The sequence below is a fragment of the Cuculus canorus genome, chromosome 17 (genome assembly GCF_017976375.1).
Source record: "Cuculus canorus isolate bCucCan1 chromosome 17, bCucCan1.pri, whole genome shotgun sequence".
Lineage (NCBI taxonomy): Eukaryota > Metazoa > Chordata > Aves > Cuculiformes > Cuculidae > Cuculus > Cuculus canorus.
The window spans coordinates 9,147,662-9,165,396 of NC_071417.1; the positions used below are offsets into that span (position 1 = coordinate 9,147,662).

General features: G+C 54.0%; 2 protein-coding genes across 2 annotated transcripts in view; one reads left to right on the plus strand and one right to left on the minus strand.

The window, feature by feature from the left end:
• Nucleotides 1–115: 115 nt before the first annotated feature.
• DAO (D-amino acid oxidase) lies at nucleotides 116–14,016 on the minus strand. Its single transcript, XM_009560466.2, has 11 exons — nucleotides 13,757–14,016; nucleotides 11,890–12,095; nucleotides 11,645–11,759; nucleotides 11,209–11,285; nucleotides 10,592–10,657; nucleotides 10,219–10,273; nucleotides 9,621–9,725; nucleotides 8,990–9,072; nucleotides 7,094–7,211; nucleotides 6,101–6,199; nucleotides 116–4,558 (listed from the first exon to the last, which is right to left on the minus strand). Exons 2-11 carry the CDS (start codon nucleotides 12,081–12,083, stop codon nucleotides 4,427–4,429), a joined length of 1,044 nt encoding a protein of 347 aa, XP_009558761.2. The 5' UTR covers nucleotides 12,084–12,095; nucleotides 13,757–14,016; the 3' UTR covers nucleotides 116–4,426.
• Nucleotides 14,017–15,506: 1,490 nt separating this feature from the next.
• SSH1 (slingshot protein phosphatase 1) overlaps nucleotides 15,507–17,735 on the plus strand; it is a 40,694-nt gene continuing 38,465 nt past the window's right edge. The window contains exon 1 of the mRNA XM_054082267.1: nucleotides 15,507–15,636. Within this exon, the coding sequence (XP_053938242.1) occupies nucleotides 15,571–15,636 (66 nt within the window). The 5' untranslated portion in view covers nucleotides 15,507–15,570. The remainder of the gene's footprint in view (nucleotides 15,637–17,735) is intronic.

Genomic DNA, 17,735 nt, shown 5'->3' on the forward strand with positions numbered 1-17,735 from the left:
CCTTGGACTTCCGTGGGTTTTGGATCACCAGATAGAAGAGGACGGGTAGGAGCCCACCACAGCCGATCCCACTGCACTGGCATCAGTAGGAGCTTACTGGGCACTAAAGAAACTGCATTTCAGGTTTTACGGGTCCTTGCGTATTATGGATAATGGAAGGACGTTTTAGATTATTCACTGGAAAACCGAAGAGCATTTGGGTTGATCCACAATAGCCTATAAAGAAACACCAGTCATATTTTAATATACAACACCATTGATGTATATAACAAGCTTCCAAAGATTGTTTTCCACACTGACAAGTATTTTTCACTGATGAAGGAATTAATAGAGCTAGTTCGTTTAAAACAATAAAGTGAGATAATTTTGAATTCAAATCGAGAGCAAACAGAACTGAAGGGTTCAGAGATGTGCTGACTGTCTGAGATATTAATGTGCAAAGCTGTTGTGGGAAAAATAATTCTCCAAGTGTGCTTTGCTGGAATGATTTATTATTCCTAAATGCTTGCCGAAAGAACATTGAATGTTTTCCTGTGTTTGAATGTACAGTTTCTAAGCTGGATACGTTTTAATGTTTCAAAACTTTGTGTATATCGAGCTTGTTGTAAAATACTCCTTTCGTTCCTATGTTACTGATGTGACATTGGATAGTTTAATTCCACACTAGATATTTTATGTTAAACAAATAAATAGTTTTTTCAGTAAAAAATGCTTTCGGCTGTTCTGTGGGACTTGGATGAAGGGTTGGTAACTTTACCATCATCTCGGTGTCCCAAGATTTGAGATAAATGCTGCTGCGTGGACTCAGTGGGCTGCGCAAGGGCTCAGCACCTGCAGATCTGACTCGTTTTGTGTATCCCTTCTGCGCATCGGGTATAAAGAAAAGTCGCAAGATTCGTGGTCACATTAAAAGTAACCTCATTCGTAATTACAGCTAAATATTTTTAATTTTCTTAGGATGTTATCTATAGCTGCTTCTTGCATTTAATTCCGTTTATACTATAAAAACCAGTCAGTTTTGCTTCTTGCCTGTGGGTGATTTCTAGCGAAGCCTTTAATGCTGATGGCACAGGCGTGTTGGAAGGAGGTGGCTCAGTTTCTGGTCTTCAGGGCAGGGAGAGTTCCTGCTATTTATTTACTTTTTAATGTAAACTTTTCTTTTCCCTATCTTGTTTTTATAAAATACAATTAAACGCACAACCCTGGCTGTGTTCCTCTACCCTTTAGATGATATTCTGATATCCCGTAATTTACAGATGATATTCTGATGTCCAGTAATTTACAGACTGGTTCATGTCTCAGTCGACTTGACTGATGATCTGCAAATACTTCGCATGCTAATACAATGTGTTCTCATCTCGGCATGCATTAATCTTCCTTCTCACAGCTTGTGCAGCCGCTGAAAGCCCACTGGGATGAGGAGTTTTAGTTCTGGGAATGAAACAGTCAGTAACTGCAGAAGGGTTTGTGTCATGGAAGCAATACTTAGGGAGAATATTCATTTCTCTGTGTTTTGTGTGAGCTTTTTTGGCACCCTCAGTCATTCCTAAAGCTCATTCTGTTTTTCCAAATGCCAGAACTGCTGTTTGCTTACAGAGGATAACTTTACTGATACTTGATGTATTTCCAGCTTTGTTCTGTGTCACAGGCAAGCGTTGTTGAGAACTCTGTGTTCGTGAAATGTCCTGATGCTGCCCGCTGGAGATGGTGCTTTGTGCTTGCCGAGAAAGCCGTGCAGTGGTGTCCAGACCCCCAGCTTGCACCTCGCCACGGCACTGAGCTTCAGTCTCGTGACTCTTGTGGCCCACTGTGTTTCTTCTCTGGCTGCCAATATCATCCAGCACCTTTCCTCGTTCTCACCTCAGAACAAAGAGGTCAGCTGAGCTATATCAGAGCATCCCAAACACTCCTGTATGGGAGCGAGTTCTTCGCGGGCAAGGGGCTACTAGCAACAATATGCAGGTAACCAAGTAATTTCACACATATTTCAGCTTTATTTGTCTACTCGGAGTCTGAAATGATGGCTTATCCTCCTGCAGGGTGAAATGTTCAGGGAGGCGTGGAAAGGTGGTCATCTGGGGTGTTCCTGTGGAATTAGCATCCATGCCATCACTAAGGAGTTAAAGCATCATGCACGAGGTATTTGAATATTATCTTTATTGTGCACACAGATTAAATTGTGGCCTTTTGGAAAAGAAGCGAAATTAGACTGCAAATAAATCACACCTCTAATCAGTTCTGCTTGTTTTTCTGAGGCCGTGTCAGGTCACAGGACAGCTGCTGCCGCGGGCCCTAAGATCAGAGAATCAACTGCTTTATTGCAAGCTACACTCCTGCTAATCCAGCATAGCTCTTCTGAAATCAGGTAAGTGGGTTGGGATTTACAGTGGTGCAAATGAGAGGAGAATATGGTCCTTAATATCTCATATTTGCATTGAGTGAAATGGAGTGGAGGCTGTTTCACTGAATAGCTTCTACTGAAACGATATCGCAGACCACTAGGTTTAGCATCAATCAATAGCAATTTTTCTCCAGCTATTGTTTTCTTTTTTTATATCCTTTTCTTGATTTTATCCCTTGGAATGTGGCCTGCAGCGTATCAGGTGAGCTGCCAGATGAAGTGGAAAACCCTTTTAATAGACAGACTGGATGTGGCAGGAACTCCTAATTTTCCTGTGTCTCCCTCTTTGTGTTCTGGCATGAGTAACATCGCTGCTTTTCTAAAAGGCCAGATGATTAGCAGATGCACTCAGCAGAGCTCATTGGAGCTTTCTGACTGCTCGGGGTGTGTAAGCTGGAGAACAACACGATGGTCACACAGTGTTCAGTGGAAAATGAGGTCACTGGAAGGGCTCCCTGGGCCACGGCTGTGCCGGCACAGTAACCTCCATAGTGCTGAAAATGTCACCAGAATCGTATTCGGAACGGGTGGATGAAGTGCTTAGGGACATGGTTTAAGGGAGTGTTAGGAATGGTTGGACTCGATGATCCAGTGGGTCCTTTGCAACCTGGTGATTCTATGATTCTACGTATGTGCCCACGAGGCAATAGATCTCTACCTGGACCATCTCCAGCAGCACTGAGCGCTCGTTGCATCTGCAAAGCCTTCACAAGTTTCTCTTCTCCTTGGTGAAGCTGAAGCAGCACATCAGGAGACGGGTCCTTCTGCAGGGAACATCTCTGGTGCTAGGCTGTGGCCAGGAAACGTGCTTCAATCCGGGAGGTAAAACGAGCCCAGCTGCACTGCAGTATCTCTCGTTCACCAGATGCAGCTGCCCGGTACATCACAAACCAGGTTGATGAGCCATTTCTGGCACATGGAGTCAAAGGGAGAGAGAAGCTGCATCGCAGATGAGTAAGAAATAGTTGGTTTCTCTGTGGAGGAGAGCGAGCCAGGCACTGTGTGTCAGGCTTGGGGCAACTACCCTTTGGATTTGAAGCTTCTCGACCACTCAGCACCTTGTCTGTTATGGCTTTTTTAGAGCAGGAAAGCTGTGTGGCGTGGAAAAGCAGGCAAACTGTACTTTCAGAATAGCGCATTGGATCTCCAGCAGCATCACTGAGCACCCCAGGAAAGCCATACACTCCCAGGATCTGTCCCCAGCTCCTTTGGGAAGCACAACCTGACACCAGTCACCTCCTCTCCCAGAGCTGCTGCTCCAGCCTTGTCTCACAGCTGGAGGAATGAGAAACTGAAGGGCCCATGGGAGGTTTTAGGACGAGAACAGCTATTTTGCCCATGCTCTCTGCTATATATAGCATCTGGCAAGTACACAGGGCTGGAACATGTTGCTTTTGTTGCTAAAAACATCATTTGGAAAGCCCATTTTAGGCAATCGCTGCTGTTCGTTGCCAGATACACTAACCAGGTGCTGTAGACCCGTGCTTTGTCCTGGCATGAATGTAAGAAAAGCTGTTGTAACTGAAGCACATGCTTTTAGAGCTGCTATTACTTCCCTGAGAGCTTCAGAGCGTCTTCCTACTAAGGAGCTTTTGCCTCCTGGGGGAAGCTTGCAAATCTAATTACATGCTGGGTGTCGGAGCAGTCAGTGAAGACCTCGGATGGCACCGGCTCAGTTTCAGATCCTGTCCCATCACACAGATGAACTGCAGGACTGTCGAGATTTCAGCTGAACCCTGCCTGCCCTTTGCAGACTGATCCCCCACACAGAAGTGCACTTTGCCACAGATAATTAGTCTATATTTTAAAGCACTTCCTCTGGATAGGTTGTTCAAGGCCAGGGCGGAGGGAGCTCCGACGTCTGGCAAACGGCAGCGACAGAACTGGCAGTGACCTGAAAACGAGACACCAAGATCCAGCGTGGGAGCTGGCGGGAGGGTTGAATGGCCAACGTGCATCACTGTGTTTATTCGCATCTTTCTGCTGTTACTTCTAAGCTACGATAATCCCAGGTGAGCAGGCAACTCACAAGCGGGGCTGCGGCAAGCTGGTCAGCTTCTTCTCCTGGAGGATGCTTCCAAAGAGCCTGGCCACTGCCATGGCACAGCCCCAGTGGATGGTGATCCCGAACCCGCCGTGGCCATAGTTATGTATCACCTGGAAGAGAGGAGAAAGTATCAGTGCTGGGAAAGCTGCGCTGGACCCTCTGGGGTTTAAGACAGCAAGGAGCCATGCTAGTGGCTGGGAATGTCTTTGGATTGACTCTTCAACTTGAGAACTCCCACTGTATAGTGACCTACTGTTCTTTCCCTCCCTCTAAAAGCCACTGGAGAGGCAGGAGCAACTCTATGTGGTTCAGCAGGGTCCCAGAGCATCTTCTGCACCTGACGCTCCAGCCACCCCGGAATGCAGCAAGGGGGCTCACGGCCGTGTTCCTCAGAGCACGACACGTTACATCCTGCCTGGTGTTTGTGTCTGCCACAGGAAAATCACTTTGCTTCAACGGGAGCCCTGACTCTTCGCCGTGATCAACAGCTGCTCCTCTCCTGTGCCAAGGCAGCACAGATGCGGTGCTGACAGAGGAACAGGGTGATCCCTGAATTAATTCCAACACAGCTTTGCTTTGAACCATGCTCTGGGCTTTACCTAAATGCACTGTTTTCTTTCCAAGGCTCTCCAGCTCAAAACTGAATATATTTTCATTACATTTAATTACGTTTTGTAGTCGCCATCCCCTTTGGAGCTTTAATCACTTCTTCTGAGCTGTACAGAGACATTTGCCTGCAATCAAATCAAGGATCCCCTCTGCAGGGCTGCTGCTGAGGGTCCAGGCGACAGCGCTAAGGAGTGATGTGGTCCTGCATGCAAAGGTGCTGTACTGAGGGTCCAAAACCAGGTGGCTCACTGAAACCCCTAAACATCCCCAGTCTTCCTTCTCTTAAAAGATACGTTAGCAGCACAAGATACTTGAAAGAGCCGTCCTCCTGGGGGAGCTTTACATGAGTTCCCCAGCTTTACCTACACAGGGGCAGCTGGATTCTTCAGAGCCTCAGGGCAGGTAGAGCCCCACCAGTGCCTCTCTATGCCTTCAGCAGGTTTCATTTTCTGTTGCTGCTGAGCTTCAAACTGGAAGAAATGCCAAAAAGGCCGATTTTTTTTGCACCAATGACCCAGTGTGTCAGTGCAGGAGGCCTTGAGCGTTTTATTAAAACCTGTGTATTGGGTTTTATTAAAGGGAGACACGAAGTTCACAAGCACAAGTGCTGTAAGCTTTGGGCTCCTGGCAGAAAACCGCACTACTTTAAATGTTGACACAGAAACATGGTTCGTATCCACCTCGTGGGCTTCTGGGAGTAGCAGAGCCCATGCTAGAGTTTTTCTCCCATCTGAGTTTTCTGATGTCTATTAAGGACTAAGCTCCAGGTTTCCCTTTGGCAGGAGCACTCCCTGCTCACTCTCCCCATAAAATCCACCCAAACTTAATACCTTTGACACTTTTCTGGGCTCAAACTGGCTCAAAGATCACCCATTATAACAGGGGAGATGGAGTGAGGACCGGGGACCATGGGGTGGTGCGGTGTCAGCTGAGTGTTGGTGTTGCCCTGCCAAGGTTGGTGTTGCCCTGACAAGTCACAGTGACCAAGACACAATTAGCACGGTGGTTAATGGTCCTCAGCAGCTGGAGGCTGTGCACAGTACCTCTGCCTGGAAATGCCCGTGGCGGATGTTCTCTCGCTCTAAGCGAACGCAGGGGCGCGCAGGTCTCAAGCCGCTCCAGTCCTCTACGATCTTTGCTTTCTGAAAGCAGAAGCACATCAGCACCTGGCAGCATTTCGCTGAATTACCACAGCCAGACGTCGCAGCACTGAGTGAGCCGTGAGAGGAGGCTCTCGCGAGGAGCAGGGAGAGAGGCTCCCCCATCCCCACTGCTGCTTCAGCTCCTGCGGCGCGGCAAGGGGTGACTGGGTAGAATAATTGTGGATCAGCAGAACCAGTGAGGCAAACCTCTGTGCAAACCCCCTGCACTGTTTTTAGTGCTAATCCAGGGTGCAACAGCAGCACCAGGAGCGGAGATAAACCAGACTTGCCACACGCCAATCTTTCTCTAGTGCAGCAGAACCAAAAGGCTGGGGGGGACAACCACAACCAAGGGGCTGGGACCTCCACAGCTTTTGTTCTAATTTTTTACCAGCTATATGGTAATTACATTTTACTACAACCCTTGTCTCAAAAGTAATGCCAGCCCTAGACTCTGCCCGTCGATCAGCCAGGTGTACCGAGCTTGACATGTGCAGGATGAACACAGCCAGGGACCCACAAACACCAAGCTGTGCCACCACCTTGTGATTTACCATCTCGTGGAGTGCTTCGTGCTGCTCTGGGATGCACACAAGGAGCCCAGGGTTGTTCTGCATGTGCTTCACCTATTGCTGGTGTGATTCTCATTGCAAGGGCTGACACTGCATAAGTAAAGGTTTGCTTTGCAGAAACCCCTCCAGCTCTCCTGGCCTGCTGAAGGCAGGTGCTGTGTGTTACTCATATAAAGATTCAGATTTCGGATTTTACTCATGATTTCAGGTTTTGTCCTCAGCATCTTTCCCCTGCGGCCTCAGCTCGGCCTGAGCACCTGGCCTTTCCATGCCCCGTTCCTCCCTCCCTCCTGGTGTTTGGTGTTGGGTCAGGGTCACCCACCTGGAGAGCAGGGAGCAGCCTGCAGCAGTTCTCCCAGATGGTTTTGTGATCCTGGGCACTGTTTTCTTCATTCCAGTTGCCAGGCTGATAAATCCCCCCCAAGACCGTCAACTCACTCCTGCATCAAAAGCCAAAAGAGATGGATGGTGTTGAGCATCCCCAGCTGTCCCTTGCTGGGACATCACGTGGAGGAATGCTGTGGGTGTGTGATTTATGGATCCTGCTCTGCAATATATTCCTGCTGGAGAAACTCTCATGCAGGCAGAAGAGCAGCGTCTGCTCCTGAGCAAGTCATTAAATACTCAGAACCCCAAAGGTCCTCGCCTGGGCAAACGGAACAGCTCGTGTCATCTGCTATCCAAGCAGTCTGCTCCTGCCTGGCTGGGGAAGAGAGTTTGAAGGAATGGGATGCCTGCAGCGGGGAACACAAAGAAACAGATTGCACTGCTGCAGCCCCAAACCTCCTGTGGATTAGCAGAGGATGAGAGACAGGATAAGGCTGAGAGAGCTGGGGGTGTCTGTACCTGCTGAACCCTTCCAAAACCTTGCACGAACTCTGGGAAGCAAAAAGACAAAAGGGCTGAATGCCAGGGGTGCGCAGGAGGCTCAGGGGCTGAGCTCTCCGATGTGTAGGAGGTGTGAGTGCTGGACCCGGGTGCTTCCTTTGGGAGCCAACCTGGTGCCCAGCTATGACAGCTCAAGCTAAAACACAGGGAGAGGAATTCATATAGAACTGGGACTGTGAGCAGAAACCGCCTGGAATACTCTGCCTGGGGGCTGTGAGCATACAAAGTTCCTATTTCAATAATGGCTTATTGCCTAATCCTGAAATATCAGCACAATAGGATGTGACAGAAATACAGCATTCAAATTACAGCTTAAACTCCCCTCTCCATTGCCAAAGCGGGGTAGACAGCGGCTCTCAGGAGGAAACAGAGGCGGGATGAACAACAGACATATTTATTTATCCTGCAGTTTATCTCCCTGGGTAGATGCATACGCTACTGTCTCAAATATATCCCAAATCCCCTAAGAAAGCTGCTGGTGGGAAGCAGATGGGAAGTGCAGGGTAAGTGCTAGAAGCTGGGCTCTGCTTGGGCACAGCCACTGCGGCTCACTGAGCTTGGGAGATGGTGGGTTGGGGGCCAGGATCTCCTAATCCCTATGAGGACACAGAAATAAGGTTTTCCCCTGGGACTTCTCCTGGGTTCCGGCAGGGAGGTGGCAGGGAGCCCTGTGTGGGTGCTAAACCCAACGGGGTGCCCTCAAGAGACATTTCACCAACAGCTGCAGGCACAGCTCAGGGTAACGGTGCAGGGAAGGCTGAGCTTTTTAGGATAGGCTTTTATTAAAGTAAAAGGGATTCCTGCCACTGGTTTCAATGGAGATATGAGTCAGAAGAGCCTTTCCCCATGATGAGCTGCTCTACAGCAGTTTTGACAAAACCATTGATAAAAGAACTGTGTACAAACATGACAACAAAAGATCTCCCCCAAAATATCTGCCCCACCATCAGTGTTTGGCTCTGTTGAGGACCTGGCCAAGGATTTGCTCCTTGGAAATGGATGGGACCAGGGACATGGAAGCCCCATGGTGCTGCCTGATCCAAGAGCCCGGGCACCCAGGACCAGCCCAGACCCCTCTCGTGTCCGAGCATGGAGCCGGGTCTGCACAGCGAGCTCACACTCTTGGTGCCAACCGTGGGAGCTCCTTCGTTTTGCCCATGTTCTTCTATTCTCTTCCCACACAGCAACTTAAAGCATCGTGAGGGCAGGTATGAACCCAGGCGTGGGCAGCTGCAGGGCTGATGTCAGCTTCTGAACTGATGCTTTAGGAGCACTGGGAGCAGAGCATCACTAACACCAGCCAGACCCCGCCTCACCCGCTGCCACCTACCCCGGGATGACGTACGGTGAGTTGTAGATACCAGATTTGACGTCGTGAGTGACGATGAAATGCTTCACCCATGGGGCCAGGACCTGGGAGATGAAGAGGAGAGAGTCAGAGAGAGATGGAGAGCGGGGTCCTCGGCTCCAGCGGAAGGGCTGTGGGCAGCTCAGTGGGATCCACACATGGTGCCCTCCCTTCTGCTCAGGCTCTGCATACAGTGTAGTGCTGGCTTCCCTCTGCTGCTGCCACGGGAAGACAGGGAGATGGGAGAGCAGGCAGGCAAGCAGAGAAGCTTCCTACCTGGTGTGAGTCTGTGTTTCCCTTAATAATCATCCTCTTCTCCCAAGCATTTCATGTTTTGTTATTAGCATTATATCTCTGGCCTCCCCCCCAATTTCACCCAGCCAAGAAATGGGATGGAGACTTGGGGCATTCCCACCGCTGAGCCAGGAATGGGATCCAGGTTTTCTGCTCTGTCCCCTACAGGAGGGTTTTACACAACCACAGATAGCTGGGAATCAGGACCTGATCCCAGTGTGGGTCCAGCCCACAAGGGCATATCTCGTAAGGTGAGAGAAGCTAACGAATGGCTCTTCTGGAAAAAAGAACAGGGACCCAAGCCCTGCATCCCCCTCACCTTGATGATCTGGCCACGGGCAGGCTGGAGCTCCGGGTCAGGCTGCAGCTCCCCCGCACGCATCCCAGCGCAGTTTATTACAACATCCACACCCTGGGCAAACATCTAATGAGAGACAGACACGGCACGGTGAGCAGTGAACACACAGCAAAGCTTCCGAGGGTGCTACCCGCGGGGGGCAGGAGATTCCTGCAGCAAAGCCAAGCCAAGTACTCGCTCCAACAGGCTGGTAATGAATAAACCATAAGAGCCGGATCCAGGGCACAGCTTCCCCAGCATGATTCCCGCAGAGACCTCATGTGTGCAGGCAAGGAGAGTGTTTGCAGTTTAAGGGAAAGCCATACAGCCGATGCTTGGCTGTGTCTTCACTCAGTGCTGGCCGTAGGCATCTCCATCCCCCCACCAGCCCAAGAGCCTTTGTCTTCCCTGGTACAATTTGCTTCCAAGATCTTGGCATAGTCTTGCCACTGGCTTCTGGCCTGTCCTCATGCCAAGGGACACCCTGGAGCAGCACCTGCCTGCTGGATGCTACTTCTCCATGCTGGGATGGAGCCGTGCTCGCTGCCTGGCTCTGTCCCAGCTTGACATCAGCACTCACCTCCTGGAAAGAGTCAACCTTCTTATGGAAAAACTTCACTCCTCCCTGCGTTAACCTGGGAAGAACGAGTTCATTTGTCACTGACAAATTAAAATGAAGGTACCGTTCAAATTAGTACCCGTAATTGATGCCCAGAGAAAGGATGGCTTGTTGCTCCTTGTAATAAACAGCTATGGTCCTATCAGTGGTTCCTAATGGTCTCCAGTCATTAATCGATTTCCCAAATCCAGGAGAAAGCTCCTGGGCTACGCCTGATGTTCAGCATGAAAATCCACATCTGCCTCCCAAGTCCTGCTGGCTGGAGACATCAGGGGAGTGGCAGCTCTCCTGCACCAGCACAGCCCCAGCGCCGCCGTGGTGGCTCCACACTCACTTGTTGGTGAGCCATGGGAGGTACCTCCTGCACTCCAGCATCAGCGCCGTGTTGAACCAGCCATAGCTGAAACCAGATGAGGAGAGGAAGACATGAGGACCTGCAGCAGCTTTACACCAGCAGCCAGCTCCTGCCCCAGTGCTCCCAATGTCCACTGCAGCTCTGGGATCTCAATTCCCTCTTGCACAAGTGCATGATTTTTCCCCTCTGTTCTACAGCACAAAGCAACTTCTGCTGATTTTCTTCCCCTAGTTTGACAACATCTGATGAAGTACAAGAGAAGCTGGAATGGTTTCTGTGCTGAACTGTTGCTTTTTTCAGCTTGTTTGAGATGTTTTCTACCTATTTTAGGGAAAGAGGCTGTAATGAAGCAAGGCCGCTTCTGCACCTGTAGTTACTTGTCCTTGCTGCCCCTTGACAGGGAGGCATCTGGGACCATCCAACCAAACCTGTGGGACCATCCAGCCAAACCTGTGGGACCATCCAACCTGACCTGTGGGACCATCCAGCCAAACCTGTGGGACTATCCAACCAAACCTGTGGGACCATCCAGCCAGACCTATCCTGCCTGGAGGAAAGCACATCAGTGACTGTCCATCAAACAGAATCAAAAGTACCTGTAACCAGGGAAGAGTTCAAGCTCTTTTGGTGTCAAGTTCCTGAATCCCAGGACAATGTTCTTCCAAGATGGGTCCTGCAACAGGGAAAAAGGTCCAAGCTCATTGATGAACCCAAATCACCACACAATCGTGGGACAGAAGCCACGGGGGGACACAGGCTACCCCAAAAGTATGCAGGCATGGGTGCAGCTGTGGGACACGGCCAGCAAGGCTTCACCAGCTCCCACCCTCAGAGGGTTCAGCCCTGACTTCACACCAATATTCCATCACAGGACGCAGAAAACACCGAGTCCCAGAAAAACTGTCACAAGACAAACTTGGAGGGATTTGGGAGCATTCAGAGCGTGGTCTGGGAAGAAGTACAACCCTGCCCACGCCCGGGCAGCCTCCAAGCTGGAGCCCTTCCCAGCCCTGGCTGGGACTTGTTCCTTACCGGCACCGGCTGTGTAAACAGGTTGTAGCCAGAAATAAGGAAAAGTCCCATTTCCTTCGCTGCCGGGGAGCCCAGGTGCTGGAGGAGGTAATCGAACGTCTCTTTATTCCAGAGCCTGCAATAAAAACAGAGGAGCGGTGGCTCTGCCAGCCCCACGGAGCTGTGCCCGCGCAGCTCAGCCCCTTGTGCACCCATGGGCACGCCGGGCAGGACATGGCACCAGCCTCATCCTCTTCCCCTCTTACGTCTCCTGCAGGTTGCCGTGGTCACTCAGGTAGGGCTGCCACAAGCCGGCCGCCCCATCGCTGGTGGTGTGGGGTGTGTAGTGGTCTGCGTAGACCTCCACCTCCAGGGAGGGCACTAGGCTGTGGTACTGCTCGTGGATGCACAGGGCGGTGGAGAGCCCGATCACCCCGGCCCCGATGACGGCCACACGCATGGCTCTGGCTCTCTGCAGGTTAAGAAACACCTGAAGGGCAGCAGCAGGGCCAGGGAGCTGCTTGAACAAACTGGGCCTTCCAGGGAGGGAGGGCATCAGCTCCTGTGGGATCCAGCTGGCCTTGGCTCTGGAGCAGAGCTGGGCTGCTTGGAAGGAGCTGAGCTCTTGGTGCATTTGGGTGCACTTCTTGTAAAGCCTTCCAAGTCCTCTTCAATACCTACCTGTGCTGAGCAGGCACTGAAGCCACAGATGGAACCATCCTCTGCTAGATACCTTTAGCAGGCTGAGGGGAGACCTTACTGCTCTCTACAACTACCTGAAAGGAGGTTGTAGAGAGGAGGGAGCTGGGCTCTTCACCCAAGTGACAGGGGACAGGATAAAGGGGAATGGCCTGAAGCTGCACCAGACTGGATATCAGGAAAAAAATTTGCACAGAAAGAATCATTGGGCACTGGCAGATGCTGTGCAGGGAGGTGGTGGAGTCCCCATCCCTGGAGAGATTTAAAAGGGGAGTAGACGAGGTGCTCAGAGACTTGGTTTAGTGGCAGATAGGAACAATTGGACTTGATGATCTAAGAAGTCTTTTCCAACTTAGTGATTCTACGATTCTCTGATTCTATGGGGAGGATGCTCTTTGCCACAGTGGCAGTGGAATGTTTCCTCATTGCTCGCAGCGCTTGGGGCGTGCAGTAGGTCTATCCTTGGGCGTGCAGTAGCTGCTGGTGAGCAGAAAAGCTGCCCTTGGCTGCACTCCTCTGCCTGGCAGAAACAGCCACGGTTGCTTTGTGCCCTGCAGCGGCGCGGGGCAGAGTGGCACAGCCATCGGCATCTCCCTCTCTCCCTGCCAGCAGTGAGGGCGAGCAGTCGGGGAGAGGTGGGTGCACCCACAGTCTCACACCATCTCCTACAGGACAGCACGAGCCCTCCACGCCCGGCAGCCCAGCTCTGCTCCAAGGTGCTCCTAGTTCTCCTCAGAGAAAAGATAAAGGAGATGGGCATGGAAAAAAGAAATGAGAAACAATGGGTGTGTTCTAGAGAGCAATGCCAAGTGTCATAAATGCAAGAACAGCTCTTCACGCCATGAAGAAAGCTGTGCCACCCTCCAAACCCTTCCTGTATTGGCTTGGAGAACCGCTGTTTGTAAATACCAGTGTGCAGCCCCCTCGGTCCCCTGACTCTTCCCTCTTGACGGAGCTTCCCTGCCCTGCAGCCTGGAAAAAGCCCTGTGGTCACCGTCCGGGCAGAGAGTGGCCAAGGACCGATATGAAGAAGGGCTGGGGGTACAACAGGGCAGATCACCTCAGCCTGGGTCACCTCCCTGCCAGTGTGTGGGTAAAAGGAGGGGTGCCAGCAGCACAGCAGACCTGGTTCTGGGAGGCACGAGTGAATTTTAGCCCAGAATTTATTTGGACAAGGTGAAGTGCAGCATCTTTGCTGCGAAAGGCAGCCCACAGCGGGACTGACATTTGCTGCGCTGGAGGGATGAGTCACAGGGATGGCGAAGCACCGAAAGCAGTGGGAGAGCCACACTGCTTCCCATCTGCTGTGGTTTTATAACCCAGATCCAGCAGGAACCGGGGCTGCGTCCTCTACTTGCAGCCATGGGGACTCACCCGAGGAATCTGCCTCGCTGGTCAATAAATAATGGAAACACATGGTTTTCACCAACTTACCTGCAGAGCGCGTGGTCCTCCGGCCACCCACCACGGTTTGCAGAGTCTTCAACAGAGCGACCTTCTCAAGGTGGCTTGTTTACAGCCCAGCAAACCACCGACAGGGCAAGGTCTAAGCGTCAAGGGCAGTGGGATTGCAGCCCGCCTCCAGGCAATGGGGCCAAAGTCTGTGCTCTGGACCCGAGGAGGTGGGGTTCCCCCACTGGATCCCGTGTGCCGCTGGCAGCTGGCCCTGGAGTTGGCTCCTCTGAAAGGAAAATGGGGTCACCACAGTCCACAGCAAAAACACCATCATTGACACTTGTCACCATGGTTACTTCTGGCTGCCCCAGCAGGTCCCGGCTGGTGGGGACACAAGGAAGGGACTCCCCAGCCATTGGATTCCTGCGGGATCTGGGAAAAGGAGATGTTTTGGTGTTGATTTTTGTGTTGTAAGACAGAATCAGCATTGCCTCCCTCCGAGGAGCTGTGCCACTCAGCTTCCGCCAGCAAGTGACCCCCACCCACGCTGGCCAGCCGGCTCTCAAGGGTGGCACCTGGTGATGCCACAGTTGGGATCCCTCTCCAGGTGCCATGAAGGAGGAGGCTCACCTACCATGTGCTGCCCCATGGTCGCACCTTTCCAGGGATGCAGCCAGGAGAAATCCCTTGGAGCTAATGGTGCATCCAGCCCCTTGGACCCCAGAGTGCTGTGGCAACGTGGTGGGAAGAGGGGGGAAGGCAGCCACCCAACGCCTGAACTGTTAAGGGCTTTACATGCAATCAGCAAAGCCTCTTACACTAATTACCCCATTACTCGTCTGCCTCTTGCTTTTGGCACTGCTGACCCTTAGCACTTTCTTCGCCCGAGTTTGAGGGATGCTCCTGGCTGCCGCGTCCCAAAGCACTTTGGGTGTTTTAGGGGTGAAGCTCAAACCCTTGCTGACAAATTTTGGAGTGATGGGACCCGTGACCCACTCTGTGTTGAGGGGCTGGAGCCTCCACCCTGTGGGCTGGGGTGATGGAGCCCTTGAGCCCCCCATGCCAAGGGGCTGGAGCCGCCAGCTTGGTGGAGAGGGGGTCCCGGGAGCCCCCCAACCTGGTGGGGTGGGGTGAGGAGTCCATGATACCCCCACACACCAAGATGCTGGTGCCCCCAGCTTGGTGGGATGGGGAGCCCATGAGCCTCTGACCAGTGAAGCTGGAACCCCCACAACCTGTTGGAGTGCAGACCCCATGAGCCCCCCAACCTGGTGGAGTGGGATGGAGGTCCTATGAGCCCCCAACTCAATGGGGCTGAAGTCCCCAACCCAGCAGGTTGGGGGGCTCATGGGGTCTGCACTCCACCAGGTTGTGGGATGGAGTGGTGGGGCTCATGACCCCCTGTCGTGGAGGGGCCGGAGCCCCTCAACCTGGTGGAGCGGGATGGGAGTCCCAGAAGCCCCCGACCCGGTGGGGCTGAAGTCCCCCATCCTGATGGAGCGGGATAGGGGTCCCGGGAGCCCCCAGCCCGGTGGGACGGGGTGATGGCATTCACGATCCCCCCGGTGTGGAGGGACTAGAGGCCTCCAAGCTGGTGGAATGGGATGGGGGTGCCAGGAGCCCCCCAGCCTGGTGGGACGGGCAGCCCGCGACCCCCCCTGCACAGAGGGGCGGGAAACCCCAACCCCTGTGGATGGGGGTCTGGGACCCCACCCCCTCTGGTCCCGCCCCCTCCCTGGCCCCGCCCGGCCCCGCCCCTCGCCCCTCCCCGCGGAGGCGGTGTCCGGGACTGCGCAGGCGTGGGGCCGGGGAGGCGGGCGGGGCTCTGCTCCGCCGCTCCGGGAGCCGCCACCATGGCGCTGGTAACGCTGCAGCGCTCGCCGACTCCCAGCGCCGCCTCCTCCGCCAGCACGAGCGAGGTGAGCGCCTCGGGCGGGCCCCGCGCGGAGCCGGGCCCTACGCAGCCCCCAGGCTCCAAGGCCGCGGCTCCGCGTCCGCCCCGGCCCCGCGGCCTCAGCTCCGCGTCCGCCCGCCCCACCTCCGCGTGTCCCCCCCCACCTCCGCGTGTCCCCCCCCACCTCCGCGTGTCCCCCCCCCACCTCCGCGTGTCCCCCCCCACCTCCGCGTGTCCCCCCCCCACCTCCGCGTGTCCCCCCCCCACCTCCGCGTGTCCCCCCCCACCTCCGCGTGTCCCCCCCCCACCTCCGCGTGTCCCCCCCCCACCTCCGCGTGTCCCCCCCCCACCTCCGCGTGTCCCCCCCCCACCTCCGCGTGTCCCCCCCCACCTCCGCGTGTCCCCCCCCACCTCCGCGTGTCCCCCCCCACCTCCGCGTCCTCGCCGCCTCCTCGTGCCCCCCCTTCCCGCCTCCTTGTCCCCCAACCCCCACCTCCTTGTCCCCAACAACCCCTCCCCCTCCTTGTCCCCCAACCCCCGCCTCCTTGTCCCCAACCCTCCCGTCTCCGTGCTCCCCCCCCCGCCTCATGCCATCTCCATATCTGCATGGCCCCTCTCAGTCCCCAGCCCCCGTGTCCCGCAGGTCCCTTGTCCCCCCAGCCCTCGCTGGATGCAGCCCCTTCCCCTCGCAGCCCACAGCCCGCTCTGCTGCGCCAGGTGTCCCCCTGGGCGGTGCTCTGGGCTTGTCTCGGTGGAGCAGCTCTGCTTGCTGGCTGCTTGGCCCCAGCTGTTCTCCCTCGCTGATGCCCAGGGCTGCTCCCTGCGTTACTCCTCTGTCCCTGGGCAGCTCCAGCTGCCATGGCACCACCTTTTCCTGCGCCTTCTGTAGTTTCTGCCCCATGGGGAGCTCCCGCTGGCCCTTCCCCAAGGCAGCTGTGCTCAGTTCCCTGCTGCTGGAGCAGCTCCTGTCGCGCTCTGCCCCATAGCTGTGCCATGTCCTGGGGCCACTCCTTGCTGCGGTGCCTGCACCACACTGCCCACTCCTCCTTGAGAACAGGGCTTACGAGGAGCGGCTGACGGACCTGGGGTTGTTTAGCCTTGAGAAGAGGAGGCTGAAGAGGCCTTATTGCTCTCTACAACTGCCTGGAAGGAGGTTGTAGAGAGGAGGGAGCTGGGCTCTTCTCCCAAGTGACAGACAAGGGGGAATGGCCTCAAGCTGTGCCAGGGGAGGGTCAGACTGGATATCAGGAAAAAATTATGCACAGAAGGGGTCATTGGGCCCTGGCAGAGGCTGCCCTGGGAGGGGGTGAAGTCCCCATTCCTGGAGGGATTTAAAAGGCATGTAGACGAGGTGCTCAGGGACATGGTTTAGTGGCAGATAGGAATGGTTGGACTTAATGATCTAAGAGGTCTTTTCCAACCTAGTGATTGTATGATTCCTTGCCTTACCACAACCCGCTGCCCCTGTAACACTGTGCGCTGCACATCCCAGCCCTGCAGCCTGCACCACGCTGCTCCTCCCTCCTTCTTGCTTCATCTACAGCCACATACCTGCCACATAACCCTCTGCCCCGCAGCCTGCCTCGTGCCGCTGCTCGCTTCTCCTTGCCAGCTCTGCAGCCACATACACACCATATAACCTACTGCCCCTCTAACTCTCTGCCCCACAGTCGCAGCCTTGCAGCCCGCACCACGCTGCTGCCCCCTCCTCCTTGCCACCTCTCTAGTCACATACACGCTGTGTAAGCCCCTGTAATGCCTCGCCCCACGCACCCCATGCGACAGGCACCCAGCGTATCCCAGCTCTGCTGTTGACCCTCCTACCCCGGGAACCTGCCTCTGCCATGCTAACCCCTCTCTCGCCCTTAGACTTCATGACCCAGCACAGTGTCTTCCCTCACCGCACACCATCCAAACACAGCTGCACCCTCCGATTTCTTTTTCTTCTTCCCCATGCATCCCTTTTTCCTCCTAACCCATGTTCTGGTGACACCTAAAGACAGGCCTGGTGTTTCTCTGCATGTCCTTCCTGTGCATCCCTGTTCCCCCTACTCTTCCCTTTGGTGCCCGCTGCCCTTGGCTTTCCTCTGGCCCCGTTCCTGCCAGGTAAACAATCCTATTTGT

Bases quoted from the DNA above. Each gene is read 5' to 3' on its own strand.
- DAO (XM_009560466.2), bottom strand. From the start codon at position 12,083: ATGCGTGTGGCCGTCATCGGGGCCGGGGTGATCGGGCTCTCCACCGCC. The intron at 10,274-10,591 runs GTGAGTGTGGAG...CGTTCTTCCCAG, and splicing joins CTCCCATGGCTCACCAACAA to GTTAACGCAGGGAGGAGTGA. The intron at 9,073-9,620 runs GTGAGGGGGATG...TTCATCTCCCAG, and splicing joins CCCGTGGCCAGATCATCAAG to GTCCTGGCCCCATGGGTGAA.